This window comes from Camellia sinensis, chromosome 10, assembly GCF_055761805.1.
Source record: "Camellia sinensis isolate YWXY chromosome 10, ASM5576180v1, whole genome shotgun sequence".
Lineage (NCBI taxonomy): Eukaryota > Viridiplantae > Streptophyta > Magnoliopsida > Ericales > Theaceae > Camellia > Camellia sinensis.
Window position 1 is genome coordinate 168,078,619 of NC_138970.1, and position 17,630 is coordinate 168,096,248.

The 17,630-nt window shown below is 39.7% G+C and overlaps 1 protein-coding gene and 1 long non-coding RNA gene across 3 annotated transcripts; one reads left to right on the forward strand and one right to left on the reverse strand.

Moving 5' to 3' along the window:
• Positions 1 to 991: 991 nt before the first annotated feature.
• LOC114274459 (potassium transporter 6) lies at positions 992 to 10,502 on the reverse strand. 2 transcript variants are annotated; one of them, XM_028216382.2, is made up of 8 exons: positions 9,857 to 10,502; positions 9,248 to 9,734; positions 8,896 to 8,949; positions 5,613 to 5,873; positions 5,445 to 5,497; positions 4,131 to 4,254; positions 3,290 to 3,544; positions 992 to 2,171 (listed from the first exon to the last, which is right to left on the reverse strand). In XM_028216382.2, the coding sequence occupies exons 1-8, from the start codon at positions 9,893 to 9,895 to the stop codon at positions 1,108 to 1,110; spliced, it is 2,337 nt and encodes a 778-aa protein (XP_028072183.1). In that variant the 5' UTR covers positions 9,896 to 10,502; the 3' UTR covers positions 992 to 1,107. The 2 variants fall into 2 exon arrangements, with proteins under 2 accessions (XP_028072183.1, XP_082748929.1); XM_082892803.1 differs by having other exon boundaries at positions 4,131 to 4,272; positions 9,857 to 10,403.
• On the forward strand, positions 2,064 to 2,377 carry LOC145801428 (uncharacterized). The gene is made up of 2 exons (XR_014342901.1): positions 2,064 to 2,199; positions 2,302 to 2,377. It is a non-coding gene; the product is annotated as an uncharacterized LOC145801428 (long non-coding RNA).
• Positions 10,503 to 17,630: the final 7,128 nt, after the last annotated feature.

The window sequence follows — 17,630 nt, forward strand, 5'->3', positions numbered from 1 at the left end:
TTATGTATTAATGGACTTAGTTGGTAAATAAATTTGGGCCCTATTTGGTAGGGCTTATTTCTAACTTATTTTAATTTTTAGCTTAATTTAAACTATTTTGATATATTTAGTTCAGCTTAACAATACAGCTTATAACTTTTTGTAAGTAAAAAATCAACTTATTCTTTGAGTGAGGGAGGAGAACCTTAATTTATAAATAAAAAATCAACTTATATTCACAATTATAAGTTATAAACTGTTAGATTATAAATTGTATTCATTTTCCTACAACTCTACCAAACGGAAAGTTAATCCATAAACTAGCTCTTAACTACTTCTAAATTTGAACATAAGAATATCCATGCCTATGCCACTCAAATCAGGCATAATGGATCTATAGCCCAAACCTGTAGGGCCCAAATTATTAAACTACATAAGCATGTATAGCCCAAACTTCAACATTTTCTCACTGTCTAGTTAACCATCGTTTTCGTCTTTTATTTGTGTTCAAGAGCTTGCAAGCACGACGGCTTATTAAGCTTAAAAATATAAGAAAAGCACATCAAGTAAAAGATAAAAAAAATTCTCCTCTTTTGGTTGGCTTAGGAAACGAAAGTATATATTTTTGTCATGGAATATTAGTTCTCGCCAATTCATTAATTAGAATGAAGGGTGTTGCTAGTTTCATCATGAGTTCATAACCTTCTTATCTTGATAATCTAGACCGTTCATCTTGTCCGGTTTGTAGAAAAAATAATCCATGCAAAACACAAGTTGATCGAACATTTAATAGTCATCTAATTGGATTACAAAATCATGAATAAAAAATATATGCTTTATTTTTAAAATTACATTTATTATCCATTTTTCACGTTATTTCTGTGATTTGATTATTTGGACAAAATTTTGCATTAATGATTTTCTCAATAAACCTATAAATTGTAGGGTCCAAATTACCGATTTAGGCCAATAATGGGCCTAAAAATAGTCTAAATAATGGATTGGAGTCCTATTGGTTGTAAGTGGTCTACTCTGTGTACTTTTATTGAACGAGACAATTTTGATCTATAGAGGTAAACATGTACAAGACACATAAAATTAACTATAAGTCGTGTATAATCTCAAAAATCAAACATGGTAGGCCATTCCAACCTCTAGAGTAGATGCATGAGGCACACTTAGTGCATAGACAGGTGCCCTAGAGTTCCTTCTTAACAAATCATACCCATAATTTATAACAAGCTTCTTTAGCATGCTTGATCCTTGTTTGGCTCTCACATATGAGTGCCCTAATATGTATGCCATCCCTGCCTCCCTAGCCTCCATCAGCTCTTGCAACTCCTTTCGGGCACCGACATCAATCTCCGGGCTCTCCGGTATCACAAATCGGACCCTTTTCCTCGGTTTCATAATTGGAGACTGTATCTCCTTGAGCTCTGACGTGCTAGCCGACTCCGGATTGTCTACTCCAACCTCACGCACTTGAATGCCTTTGCCTTCTGAACGAGTTAAAGGCGTTCCAACAACCGCCATTTTCTCACATTCTTTCCCCAAATCTTCATCTATACCGTCACAACCCACTTTTCCAGTCCGTATAAACTCGGCTATACTGCACACAAGATCTTTCTCGAACTCCATATCGTCCTTCTGAACATCCCGATACCCATATCGCACAATGCACCTGTAGATTCGATATTCTCTCGGCCCAATATGGCCCACGAGGAAGCGTTCTTCGTGTTTGACATGGGGAACGGGGATGGATTTAATGCAAAGGAAAATTAAGACTTGGTGGAATGCTGGAAGGTTAGTGACAAAGCGGGAGAAAATTGCGGGGATTCCAGACACGAGCTCAGTGTGTATGAGGCCAATGCCACGAACACGTACAATACCTAGGCTGGGACCCAAGCTGAGAAGCCAGTCGACGGGGACCTTGTTTTGGTCATCGAACTCATATTTTTTCAGTGTGCCATAGTGCCAGACGTACATGATGATCATGAATATGAATGCGAGCGCGATGGGGACCCATGCTCCTTCAAGAAACTTGATGAGAGAAGCAGAGAAGTAGAGAGCTTCAATTGTTCCAAAGAAGAAAACGAAGCAAACTGCGAGGAGGACACTCCGGTGCCAGCATAAGACAATAACTATAGACATTAGGCAGGTGGTGACCAGCATGACGGTTATCACTGCTAAACCTGATCCAAAAGGAAGAACAAGTATCAGGTTAGTAACGATCACAAACAAAATGATAATTACAAAAACTTGAGTTGGTTTAAGTGAATTAACATGATATATTTATTCATACTGAAATTTAGCATTTTTCAGAATGATAGGGCAAGACACACCAAGCATTCCTCAGCTCAGTATTTCTTATGAAGTTTTACTTCCACTTACTCTCATATTGCGAGAGAGATGGTCTGGTTCTAGTTTGGTTCCAACGGTTCATCTTGCTGAGCAAATTCTCTCTATGAAAACCCAAAAATATGCAAGCACAAGAATATTATTATCATCTCGCCAAGCATGTTTCAAAATAGCAGCATAAAATGTCATGTGTTCTCCTATATGTTGCATGCACATACCAGGAGTCTAGGGTACTTATGCTTCACCGAAATTGAAGATGAAGAAAAGGGAAAGAACAAAAGAATTTTTTTTTTTATTAATTTCAGCCCATAGTTTATAATTTATAGGGGTGTTCAAAAAATCCGGAGGGCATCTGGACTGGTCCAAATCGTATGGTTTTTGTACCTAAAAAAAAAATCATATGGTTTGGTTCTAATTTTTTGAGAGGACGGGTAGGTTCAGGCTCCAAGTAATTAGGAAACCTTAATTATGGTCCAGTCTTGGATTATGGCTTAAGAGAAGTGGACTGAACCATTCCCTATTTCGAAGATTCTTTTACTTGTATTATTGATAAATACATTTATGTAGCACTTGGTGTATAAATACAAACAATTTGATCTGTACTTGCACTTTTTATAAATTAGTTGAAATTTTGAAGTATGGAAGTTTTTTGGCATGCTTTTATAGGTAGAATCAATATTTTATTAAACTAGATAAGCATGATATACTTCAAACGAAAAAAAAAAAACATTATCCTAGAAGGGTAGAACTGAACAGAAACCGAAATCATTTTTTGTGATTTGGTTCTAGTTTGGTTCCAAAGGTTCTATGGTTCAGTTAGTTCTCAAATTTTTGGAACCGTAGTGATCGGTTTGGTTCATGATTCACCTTGATTTATATCCAATTTGGAAACGGAGGTAAGCAAAATGAAATTACTATTACAATAGTTTGAATGCTTCCATTATTGCCATACCTGATGCATTACCCAAGCGTTTTGTGTCTCTGAAACCAATAGTAACAGCCAAGCATAACACCATTAAGATCCAGTTGATCTCTGGGATGTAAATCTGGCCATGTACTTTGGATGAGGTATGGACTATTTTCACCCTCGGGAAGCAGCCCAGAGCAGAGCACTGTTTGATGATCGAGAAAGTTCCGGTGATGATGGCTTGGCTTCCCACCACGGCAGCAAATATCGCAATAACCAGAACCGGCCATCTTAATGTCTCTGACACAGTAGAGTGAGATATCTTGGTCAATTCAAATCCATCAATAATTAATAGGATTAATTATACAAATAGTACGTGTTATGTTACACTTTTGTCCCCAATCTTTTAATTGTTCCATTTTGGTGCCCAAAATATGTAACCTGTTACACTTTGATCCCTAGCATCGGTACCATTCAAAATCAGTAACGGAGAAGGGGTATTTTCAGAATTTTACAAAAGAAAGCAACAGAATTAAAAAGTTAGGGACGAAAGTGCAAATTTGGGAGACTTGAAAGAAACAAAATGCATTTTTTAAGAACTAAAATGCTATAAAATGCTTACTTTGAGACCATGTATATATTTGGTCATTTTAATTTTGTCTAAATTTTATATAAAATTCAAAAAATATGCCCCTTCCGTTACTGAATTTGAAGGCTGCTGATGTCAGGGACTAAAATATAAATTGCATACTTTGGAGACTAAAGTGAAACAATTAAAAGATTGGGGACTAAAGTGTAACAACACCTATACTTTGTGGACCATTAGTGTAATTAATCAAAATTCATATGCTTTATCCTTCAATAAGCAGCAAAACAAGGTACCTACCTGGGACAGAAACATAAAATCCAATTTGGGGGTCATTTTCATCAAAATGGTGCCGAGATAGATACGCAGCTTGCCCCATATATGCAAGAATCAAGGATGGATAAACAAAAGATGTGAAAGCAATCTGCAGAAACATGACAGTCTATTAGAGACAGCTCCTTGCATACTTGAGATCATATCTAGTGAAACAGAAAGTGATTTTCGGAACTTGACATTTGGGAAACCATAAATTATATCCTCAGATTGTTGAAATCACCACAGAAGGGCAGTGAAAATATGATCAACCCTAAGCTTTCTGAGATAAATGACCTATCTCTGAAGGTAAATGCCTCTTCTATTAGCTGTGAAAAATAGTCTCTAAGAAGCAGCAACACTTCTAAGTAGAGGTGGTGTGTCCGTGTCATGTTTGTGTCGGACACTGACAATCATCGGACACTTCCCAACAGGTGCCGGCCATTTTTGTCACGTGTTAGACACTCATCCAAATGTACCATATAATAATAATAATTAGTTTTTTAATTTTTCAGATCTGGACATGATTATACACTTGGGGGGACACAAAAAATACAAGTTTGAATAAAATAACTTCGGACATAATGATAAAAGAAAAACAATGTAGATTTATATAAATTAATATTATGTGGCAATTTTTTTATTATCTTCGAATGATGTTGTTTATATATATGAATAAATATATAAAACTATATATTTTGAGTGTCCCTCACATGTTGTGTCTTACATTTTTTGAAAATTGGTATGTCGTGTCCGTGTCAGTGCTTCTTAGGTAGTACTTGACCAGTTACTAGCACTCTTTGTTCATTAGCATATGAGGTGATTTTATAACTCTGAAATGGCGACATACTAATGCTGGTGAGAAGAGTCCCTAATGTGGGGTCCTAATGAAGGTGACATCCTACTTAGGTACAATCTTTGGGCAATTTGAAAGGAGGAAGATAGGTTAAATTTGAAAACTGTTTAGCAGAAACTATAACCATTTAGCAGTTCTTTTACAGGCATTATTGGAAAAGAAAATAGCGTTACAAAGCTTCAAATCATCTTTTGAGTTGTGTGCATTATATAACAGTATAGGTAGTATAGACATTTTATTCATCAATCATCACCTTGAAGCCAATGTGAAATGAGGTTGCGACAGTGAAAAAGGTGGTAACAACATTAGCAAAGAATTAAAAATTGGGAAGGTTTACATCATGAAGGAGAAAATGTATAATCATAAAACAAATAACAAGCCATGCCAAGTCAATACAGAAAATAAAAACCATTGATCATATAATTCAGACATTGAATAAAATATACCTTGATTGACAACTGTGAAAAGTGCCCTAGATCTGCAAACATAGCTTCCGACCCTGGAAAATTCGATATGGACTGGGGAATCAAAAAAGAGGGGGAAAAAGGACTATTCTTTCTCATAACATGGGTCGAAAATCAGAGGTAAATAAATTACATAAAACATACACTTACCTGTTATACATAACAGGATCCCACCCAGAGACATCCAACCACCTCTTTGTGTTTTCTTTAAAAATTTGTACATGTAATATGGAGAGAGTGCTTTATACACATGAGGGTTCCAGCGAAAAATGTTATATACACCAATAGTACTGATGCACAACAGCCAAATTATGACCACAGGTGCAAACAAGAATCCAACCCTGTGGGTACCATAATGTTGAAGGGCAAACAAGCCTATCAGTATGATACATGCAATGGGAACTTCTACATCTGCAGAATAATCAAATTTTTAGGAGGCGGTACCAATACATACACATGATTTAAAATTTTAATATAATTCTTCTAGGAACACATAAACCGGTCACAAAATCAGACATCCAAATGCAATTACATTATGGAAAACATTGGTATTAAGATCATTAAAAAAGAGCTGATCAGGTTAGCATTGAATAATATCCAACAAACTTTTAGAAATAAATACCAGTATTGCAGAAATTTCAGTCTAGCGTATTTAATGACTGAGATTCTATCAACACGGTTACACGGCGAAATATAACAGGCTATTCTAAAAACTCGGGCTAATAGAGAATGATGCAACTAAGTAGATGTATTATATTTTGATGGAGGCGGGACTCCTAACCCTTACCCTATCATAGAAGTAGCCCTGAAATCCTTGATGAACCATCTCTATCCCACCCAAAAAATCCCAGCAAGTGATTCCCTTAAATTCCAAACCCGAAACGGCCTCAAACTTTTGCCATTTGACCTGCATTCCATCCTTAACTCTAATCACAACTTTCCAGCCAACCATATTTGAATGTAGGGCAGCCTACAAAAGGCTATGTCCTACATCATCCCCCTTTCTGAATACTCCAGGCCAATTTCTCTTTCCCCTGTCTTGACGATCAACAGAATCATAATGATTATTGTCCATCACAAAATGTTAATTTTCTGTTTGATCTCTTATTTCATCCTTGCAGTTCCTCCTCATTATTGTTGTCTACCCTAGCCGCCTTCTTCAAGGACTTAGATAAGTTAAAGATCAATGAAAATTGCTGAGGAGAAAATAAATACACAAAAGGTTTAGGACTAAAAGTGAATGCTTCAGCTTGATAAAGGTTCCATACACAGCTAGTTCTAAAATCCATAATAACCTTATTCAGGGTAAAGGAAATATATTGCACAAACAGAAGGAAAAAAAAAAAGTTGCCATGACAGCTTGTTAACCTTCCAAATTTGTCCGCCACTTTACATTCATAATCATTGTCACACCATGTAAGCTAAAAATCATTGAATCCAATAAACTATCAGGAGGGAAGCAAAAGTGGTTATGCTGTGTATTGGCTACTAAGACACTAGACTATACAAAATCTTCCTCCAAATGCACGGAATTGCATAATTACTAAATTGTGGACATCAATCATCTGGGATAGCCACAAGCATTGGATAATCAATCTTCTAAATCTTCCAACTATCTATTCCCAACGTTGTGCTGGCATCTAAGCTTCAGCACAAGTTACGTAGTCCAAAGTTCTGAATAAGAAACAAATAACCATCATGTTCTATGCCGCATATCAAACACTAGCATTTAGTCTTTGCAAATTTACAGGTAAGCACCTGAAACAAAGCACTTTTTGGTTGAAATTGGCCTCTGTCCAACCATGCAGACATGCAACAATTATACTCATTTATGGCAACCTCCAAGTGTCTGCATGCTCACTGATTGAACAATCCGAGGGAGGAAATGTAAATTCCACATTGGATTGCTTAACTTTTGAGCATATGATCTTCTTAAAATTCTACATCGACCTTTTCAAGTCCCAGTGATATAATCAGTTAGTGCAGACCACATATCCCACCCAGCAAAAGGGAAAGAGCGTCATTCTGTACTCTTCACAGTGGAAAACCCTTCTGATCATGTATATACAATAGAAAATAGTCAATTAACTGACTAACCACATGCATACTCAATTTTTGTCTTATCCTCCCCCATACGTTTTGAATACCTTATGCTATGTTTGGTTGATTGGTATGAGCTGGAATAGAATGATCAGTATATAAAAATGTTCATTCTCACGTTTGGTTCACTAAAAGTGTGATGAAAAGTGCATTGTAAATGGAATCGTCACTCATCATTGTAAGGGAATGGCCATTCTATAAGGAAGCTAAGCAATGACCCTTCAATTCCAATCCACCTTCATTCCAAAGAACCAAACACTACCTTACGGTATTAATAACAACCCGAAGATCCCATTTCAAATATATCTTAACATTCACCATCCAGAGAACACTCGCAAGATTTCTCTGCATTTTCCCAATAATTAACCACATAGACCACCAAAACACTTCACATCAAAGTCAACATAATAAAGCTTGTTTACCTAACCGCAGTTGCACCATTAAAAAATTTCCTTCTGACCTAATGAGATGAAAACCTTTAGCTTTAGATGTCAATACCCACACTCATGACATTGTGACTTTAGATGCATGAATTGTTTTTTAGTCAACTGAAAATTCACCTACTACTTAAAAAAGAGTAAGAAGCAATCGTAAGCATTTCTGTCAAGTTGGTAACTGTTCCTTAAATAATTAACCAGGGGATCTAAAAAAATGGAGCACCATGATCAACACGAAAAACTTTTCTAGCTTTCTGCTATAATAAATCACTCTCCACCCAAATAAATTACCAAATCATGAATTGCTCAAGAATTCTGTAACTGCAAACTTCGAAATAAAGTACATAAAAGGCCAGATTATTTATATACACTCAGAGAAACAAATAATAGTTCTCAATTTCTTTCTGTATAATAGTCCAAAGTTTTTTGAGGGGTCTTACTAGCGTAGTTCTTCTTTTGGAATTGATGGGTAACTCATTTGCATGAAAATTATTCATGCTTTCTGGATTATCTATTCAAATGACTCTAATTCAGTATGGGTGCCCAAATTCGATTAAGGCCAAATCCAGAGAGTTCTCATTCGGTAATCCTTTCAACAATTTTCTTTTCGAAAAGAAATCCTCTATCAAAAAAAAAAAAAAAAAAAAAAAAAAAGAAAAGAAAAGAAAGAAACATAGACTGTTCAAGACGGTAAAATTTGAATATGTTGGACAAAATACATTATATGACTTACTCCTACCGTAACCAACCAAAATTGCTGGCATGGAATCAAATCCCAAAGATTTGCAAATTATTGTTCTATGGTGTGCCTACTTAACTTGAAGGTATTGACATATACTGAAAACAAAATGCAAAACTTCATATAACAGAGGGGGGACAAAGGTTGAGAATCTTACATTTGTGATGCTCTTTTGACATAGCAAGCTCCACTCCAGACACGGCAGAAAACACTGCACCACGACAATCAACCAATCAATACATTAACCAATAACAACAAACACTGACAAGCCCAAATTCAATCAAAATTCACAAGAACAGAATGAATAGTTTTCCCAATAAATATTTGGCCACAACAATCAACCAATCAATACATTAACCAACAACAACAAACACCCTCAAGCCCAAACTCAATCAAAATGAATAGTATACCGGATAAATATTTGGCCACAACAATCAAATCAATCATACATGAACAAACTACAAGCCCAAATTCAATCAAGATGCATAAGAACAAAATTATAAGTATACCAGATATTGCAGGTGTGAGGATGCCATCGCCGATCACCATACAAGCCCCAATCAAAGCCAATACAAGCAAACATTTCTGCAACACTCTATGCCTCTCTAGTGTAGATTTCAAACTTGACCCAAAAGTGGTTGGAGCAGGAGAAGTGACATCCTTCTTATAATCTGAAAGTTCTTCATCTGCTAACTGGCAATTGGGCAGTGAGTTGACTCGAGCGTGTCGACATAGCAGAGAGTACAAAGCAAATGTGCCCCCTTCGCCATTATCATCGGCTCTGAGCACAATGAACACATATTTAAGAAGAGGAACTAAAGTTAGTGTCCAAAACACAAAAGATAGAACCCCATAAATCTCTTCATTGGTCTCTGAGTGTGTAATGTCTTCAGCAAAAGTACTTTTGTATACATAAAGTGGAGATGTGCTCAAATCTCCATAGACAACTCCAAGGCTCTGATAAGCCAAAATCAATACTGTCCTCCAAGATTCTTTCTACAACAACAAAAAACACAAAAACAATTTGATCAGAAAACACAAATGGGTTTGTTCCAAAACACAGATTAAAAGCAAACCCATTTCTCAGAAAACACAAATTAAAGGATTACCCATCTCACCTTAACACGATTCTGATAAAAACCAGTTTCTAGATCCATGATGGGTCTCCTCAAAACCTCATGGAAACCAAATTTAACCCCAAATTAGGAAGATTCAAAGATGACCCATTACTGAAAACACCCTCCCCAGTAAACAACTTAAATGAAATTATGTAGTAGACACCAACACATGATACACACAAACTAAAAAAAACAAAGAAACATATAGTTTAATAAATACAGATTATGTGGACTCTTGTGGAGTTAGCAGTTGAACCACCATCAATGAAGAAAAAACACGAAAAGCCACAAAAACGAGTGCCAGAGCTTTCGTGGAATGAATATGGAACCGGAGAACAGGATTCTAGAATATGTGGCGTATGACAGCGAGAGAGAGAGAGAGAGAGTTTGTTTTGCAGTTGGTGTTTTTTGTATTTACAACGTTACGTTTCTCTATCAAATGGGTTTTGCATTTGGGGATTTTTTTTAGTAAGATATATATATTTTGGTGTTGATCTGTGATTCCACTTGGCTATGAGAGAGAGAGAGAGGGAAGCTGTTGTGGCATGGAGAGCTCTGAAATCCAACTCGCTGATTCAAGACGAGTGGACTCTGAATCTGTGATAACTGACGTTGACACGTGCAATAATCTCACTCATAATTAGCAGAGGAATTGCTGACAATTTTCACATTAAAATAGTTATTTGAAACTGTTAAATTAGTATATTTTTTAACTGTTAAAGTCATCTTAAAAAAAAGAAAAAAAATGATGTGATTTAAATAAAATAATATGTTAAAATAGTAAGATTTTATTTGTTATAAGTTAAAAAATTTTATTTTATTTAAGTCACATTACTTATATCACTTTAAACTCAACCTATATCTAATTTATATTTTATAAAAAGTCAAAAAGTATATTTATTTAGATCATTTCAAATCACCCTTAAATGTTATTTTAATACATGTCAAACAAGCTTTAATTGCCTATTATCTAAGAAAAAAAATGTTAAAAACATTTTCTATCAAAATTTTTATCAAATATACTATTTGTCTCATATGAGTTATGTTGGATTTACACTCATATGAGACATTTAGTAAATCTTTGATAGATATCCCTAACATTACTCTTTATTTAATTACCATTTTCAAATTTTTTATCTAGATATTTTTAAAATATTATTAAAATAGCAAAAATTGCACTTTATCCCTTTTTTTTTTTTTTTTTTTACTTTGGCTTGTAATTATTTATTTATTTATTTTGATCTTTCATATTTCAAGTTTTTTTTTTATTATTTTATACTTTACTCTTAAAATTAATTTATGTCCAAAATTAGACAAAAATAATACATTAACAATTACGTAACAATTTTTTTAGGGCAAATTACCAACAATCCCCCGAGGTTTGACTAAAATACAGATTTTTCCTGAGATTTGAAAAATTACAAATTACCCCATGAGGTTTATATTTGCCTAACAAATGAGGGGATAATTTGTGTGGGGACATATTTTCTGAATACCAACACGTGGCATGGTGACGCCGACGTGTCAGCCGAGGTGCCACGTGCCCTGGTAGTTAAGCCGAGGTGATCTCGGAGAAGCCGAGGTCATCTCCGAAGATGTCGGAATCCGAAGATAAGGGACAAGAGTCCTGAAGCAAAGAGGGGACTTAATTAAGATAAGGATAAACCTCTTAGGGAGTTTATCTCTATCTCCTAAAGAGTCCAGAGTAAATACTAAGATTGGGGTACACAGAAGTCATATTTCTAGTTGGACTTGGATTAAGTATATTATAAAAGAGAGGCACCCCCGTGGGTCTAAGGTATGTAATTCATACTTTGAGTATTCAGTTTAATACTTGATTATCCTTGAGAAACATACTGACTTGATCGTCGGAGTGCCCCCGGGTGGAAGAACCACCGCCGGAGCTTTTCCTTTTTGTTACAGGTTGTTGGAGCCATCTATTCTGCCGGTGCTTTGCTGCTGATCACTAAACGGGCAGTGTGGTCAGATTTTTACCCACACAATTTGGCGCCGTCTGTGGGAACGAAGGAAGAATAGATGGCCACTAACGGACAACAGGAAAATATTGGGGATGACGCTCCCACTGGGAGTGGCAGACCAATTGGCCTCGACATTGAAGGAGACAACCACAATTCAGAAGCCCGTGGCCAGGGCCACAGGGAAAACGACGTAAACCTGGAAGGCGACACGTCAAAAAGAACAAACCAAGGAACGTACTACAATGAAGATAACCTCCAGATATGGAGGGACAGGTGCCTACGGAGGGATGAGGAAGTAAAAGAGTTGGCGGACAAGTTGGCAGACCTTCAGTCAGTCGTCAACTTCATGATGCAAAACAATGTAATGCAGCCACCATACCCGCTGCAAGATACGCCGATACCAGCGACCAATACCCAAAAGGGCGGAAGAAAAACAATCCCCGAGGTTCCTCAGCATACCAGGAGCGGAAGGCACTCTCACCGGCCTTCCAGGGAAGTCGGGCGAGAAAAGCCGAGGCAAGAAGAGTCCCGAAGGACGCAACACATGAAGAATCCAGACCCCAAAGAACATCGACATGTTCAGGGGCAAATACTCCACTTTGACACAACCCATGAAGAAAGACCCAAACGGACCCACCTCGAGGCCGAAAGCAGTGTGCCAAAAAGATTAAAATCCAGAGACAGCCGAGCTCCAGGGAGGAGCAAAGAAGACCTAAGGGACTACCTCAAAAGGAGGCAGCAGAACGCGGAAGCCGAGGTAAACTCTCCAGTAAAACCGAAGACAGCCTTCTCGGTGGAACTGGACAAATTCGAACCACCCAAAAGATTCAGTATGCCGAGGTTTCAAATCTATGATGGTAAGTCAGATCCAAACTTTCATGTCGGGCTGTACCTAAATTCAATGGCATTATATAGCGGGAACGAGCCGTTGCTCTGCAAAGTATTCCTCTCATCCTTTGGGGAAATTGCATCTGATTGGTTCCATAAGTTACCAAAAGGAAGCATAAAGACATGGGAAGGCTTGGCCGAGATGTTTGTGGCCAGGTTCGTGACCAACAAACTACAACCCCTGAGGGTTGATGCTTTGATGGCCCTAAGAATAACCAAGGAAGAAGGCCTTAGGGCCTATCCGAAGAGGTACTACGAGGTGTTCAACCGAATACCTGAATGCAACTAGGAAGTAGCAGTCGTGTCTTTCAAAAACGGCCTGAAAGATGATTGCCCACTACGGAAGTCTTTGGCAAAAACATTGCCAAAGAGCATGGAAGAACTCATGGCAAGAATTGAGAAATACGCCAGGGCCGAGGAAGATACGTCGGGAAACAAAGAGGTGAAGCAAGAAAAGGGAAACGGCTCGCCAAAGCGAGGCCGAGTCAACAATGGACCCACCAGACAAGAAATAGAATTAAGAAATAAACAGGCGGTAACCACGGTATTCCGGATCCCAATCCATAAAATCTTGGATCGGATTCAAAATCAACCATATTATAGGGCTCCGGAAAGAGCACCAGGGGAATTCATGGGAAGAAACGTCGGCAGACGTTGCGCCTACCACAATGAAGAAGGGCATCCAACTCAAGGTTGCAGAGCCTTAAAAGCACACTTGGAGGACCTAGTAAGGCAAGGCCTCCTGAGGGACCTGGTCGATGAGGCCAGAACAAGGGAAGAACAGGCAAGGTTGCCTCAAGCACCAGCAGCACCCCCTCCCCCAGCACAGCTACCACAGGCAGGAGAACCAAGGGTGGTCAATGTGATCCACTCAAGGGTCAACAAAAACGAAGTCAGAGGAGAAACCCAGAGGGTAAGACATTTACAGCATATCTACCAAGTTGGGGACAAGAGACATCGGCCAGAAGAATGCCAAGGGCCAATGATAGCCTTTACCGAAGCCGACCTAGAATTGGTCCAACATCCGCATAATGATGCCTTGGTAGTATCCCTCCAGGTTGGGGAGTGCCAAGTAAAACGCATCCTAATAGACCAAGGCAGCTCCTGTGATATCATGTACGTCAGATGTTACAAAGAGCTAGGACTTCACCCCGATGACCTAGAGCAATCCAGCGGCCCGATGGTCGGCTTTAATGGAACGCCGACATGGCCACTGGGTGCAACAAGCTTGGAGGTACAAGCCGGCACTAAGAAGATCAGGACAGAATTCCTGGTCATTGACACACCCTCACCATACAACATCATCCTGGGAAGACCGTGGTTGCATGCAATGGGGGCAGTTCCCTCGACGTTGCATCAACTACTCCGGTTCCCAACAGAGCATGGGATTGAAGAAGTCAGAGGGGATCAACTACAAGCCAAAAATTGCTCCATGGCAGCAATAAAGTCCACCTGTAGTATACGGGAGCCAAAGAAAGCAGAAGTTGAAGATGAGGACATAGAAGTCCTGGAAGATGTTGGGAAAGAACCAGCCGAGAAAAGCGAAGAGGCGCTAAAGAAAATCCTCGTCCAGGAGGGCGACGAAGAACGATTTTTTCTTCTCGGCTCCGGCTTAGCCAGAGAAGAGGAAAAGGAACTGGAAGATTTTTTAAGGGCAAACATAGAGGCGTTCGCCTGGACACCCTATGAAATGCCTGGCATTGACCCCGAGGTCACTTGCCACAGTCTGAACGTCGACAGATCGGCAAAACCAGTGATTCAACGAGCCAGAAGGCCGACGTTATTGCACGTCGAAGCAGTGGAAGAGGAGGTAGACAGACTCCTTGAAGCCAGGGCCATCCGAGAAGTTCAGTACCCGACATGGCTGTCCAACACAGTAGTAGTAAAAAAGAAGAATGGCAAGTGGAGGGTTTGTGTAGATTTTACCAGCCTCAACAAGGCTTGCCCGAAAGACAGCTTTCCTCTGCCCAAAATCGACCAACTGGTAGACGCCACCTCGGGACATGAAAGGATGAGTTTTTTAGATGCATACAGAGGGTACCACCAGATTGCTATGAACCCTCCAGATGAGGAGAAAACCGCGTTCATCACCCCGAAAGGCCTGTACTGTTACAGGGTAATGCCTTTCGGGCTGAAAAACGCAGGAGCAACCTATCAGAGGTTAGTGACAAAGATGTTTAAACACCTGATTGGCAAAACGGTGGAAGTTTACATCGATGACATGGTCGTAAAGACCAAGAAATCAGAAGGTCATCTTGCCGACCTAAAAGAAGTCTTTGACATACTCAAACGATATCGGCTCCGACTCAACGCCTCGAAGTGTGCCTTCGGAGTTGGGTCAGGTAAATTTCTAGGGTATCTGGTAACAAGAAAGGGCATTGAAGCCAGCCCAGACCAAATCAAGGCCATCCTGGAACTACAGAGTCCAACATCGGCAAAGCAAGTTCAAGTGCTCACTGGAAGGGCCGCAGCCCTGAACCGATTCATCAGCAGAAGCTCAGACAAGTGCAGACCCTTCTTTAACCTGGTGAAAAAAGCCACAGACTTCCTGTGGACGGAAGAATGTGAAGCTGCCTTAGCCGACCTGAAAAAGTACCTGACCACAACCCCGGTCCTTTCTAACCCAGTCCCAGGGGAGGAATTATTTTTATACTTAGCAGTCTCTGAACACGCAGTCAGTGCAGTGCTAATCCGAGAGGAAAAAGGGGAGCAGAAGGCTGTCTATTATGTAAGCAAGACTTTGGCTAACGCGGAAACAAGGTACCTTCCACTGGAAAAATTAATGCTAGCCTTGGTAATGGCCTCAAAGAAATTGAGCCATTACTTTCAGGCACACAAGATTGTGATTCTAACAGAGCACCCATTGAAGTCCTTATTACATCAAGGAGACTTAACAGGAAGGATAGCAAAATGGGCAGTAACACTGGGCCAGTTTGACCTGGAATTCAGGCCAAGAACAGCAATAAAAGGCCAAGTTTTGGCCGACTTCGTCGCAGAACTCACACCTGAAGCCATCACACCTCAGGCTCCGTCGAGCCGAGATAAGCATCACCCCGACAAACAAAAAGAAACCCAGTCAAAGACAAAACAGCAAGAGAAAGAAAAGCTCAGACCATGCAGCATCTACATCGGCGATTCGTTCAGACTATTTGTCGATGGAAGTTCAAACCGCCAGGGAGCAGGAGCAGGAGTACTGCTGATATCTCCAGATGGAGAAATTGTAGAACAGTCCATCCGGCTGGGGTTCAAAGCCTCCAATAATGAAGCGGAATATGAGGCATTAATTGCAGGACTAAAGCTAGCAGCAGCAGCAGAGGCAGACGAGGTAATTGTTTTTTGTGATTCACAATTAATTGTTAACCAGTCAACAGGAGAATTTGCAGCCAGAGACGAAAGAATGTCGGCATATGCAAAGGAAGTCATCCGACTGGCGGCCCTATTCCAGAACTGCAGATTACTCCAAGTAAGCCGAGATGACAACACCCACGCCGACGCATTAGCCAACCTGGCCAGCTCAATCCAAACTGGAAAAACAAGGACAATTATGATCGACTACATGTCGGCCCCGAGCATAGATAAACAGAACATCGAACAAGAAGCAATGTGCGTGGGCTTTGGACCAAGTTGGATGGATGCAATCATTGCATTCCTAAAAGAGGGGAAGCTGCCAGCAGACCATAAAGAAGCACATAAAATTAGGCTGAAATCGGCCAGATTCAGTCTAACAGCGGAAGGCCATCTCTACAGGAGGTCCTTCAGTGGACCACTTTTAAGGTGCGTACACCCTTTACAGGTTGAAGATTTTCTTTATGAGATTCATGAAGGAATTTGTGGAAGCCATACTGGGGGCAGATCGTTAGCCCATAGGGCCATTACCCAAGGGTATTGGTGGCCCTACATGCAAAAGGATGCCGAAGCCTATGTAAAGAAGTGTGAGCAATGTCAAAAGTTTGCACCTCTGATACATCAGCCAGCTGCCGACCTAAACCCAGTATCCAGCCCTTGGCCGTTTGCCCAATGGGGCATAGATCTGGTTGGACAACTTCCCCAAGCAACTGGGCAAAGAAAATATTTACTGGTGGCAACAGACTACTTCACAAAATGGATAGAGGCAGAACCTCTTGCCAAAATCCGAGATGTGGATGTCAAGAATTTTATCTGGAGAAACATAATCACCAGATTTGGGATTCCAAGAGCAATAGTTGCCGACAACGGAACACAGTTCGACAGCAAACTTATCAAAAACTTTTGTGCAAAATTCAAGATCAAGAACTATTTCTCAACCCCAAGTTTTCCTCAAAGCAATGGGCAAGCAGAGGCGTCCAACAAAGTAATCCTGGATGGAATAAAGAAGAGGCTCCAGGCAGCAAAAGGAAAGTGGGTGGACGAGCTGCCCAACGTACTTTGGGCATATCGGACTACGCCGAGAAGATCAACAGGAGAATCCCCCTTTGCCATGGCCTATGGCACAGAAGCAGTCATCCCATTGGAGATCGGCATCCCAGGGATCAGAACCCAGGGAGTAGAGAATGGCACCAATGACATACTCTTAGCCCGAGACCTGGATTTACTAGAAGAACGAAGAGAGAAGGCTGCAATTCAGCTTGCAGTATACCAGCAACAGCTTGCCAGAGCTTACAACAAGAAAGTTAACCCAAGGGATTTTCAAGTTGGCGACTTAGTCCTAAGAAAAGTCATCGGGAACAAGAAGGATCCCAGGGAGGGCAAGCTTGGCCCAAACTGGGAAGGACCCTACAGAGTTACTTCAGTATTAGGCAATGGAGCATATCGGCTTGAAGACAATGAGGGCAAAGCATTGCCCAGACCTTGGAATACTTGTAATTTGAAATTCTTCTATCATTAAAAAAAACATCATTGTTTGGCCGAGATTATCAATAAAGTCTTTT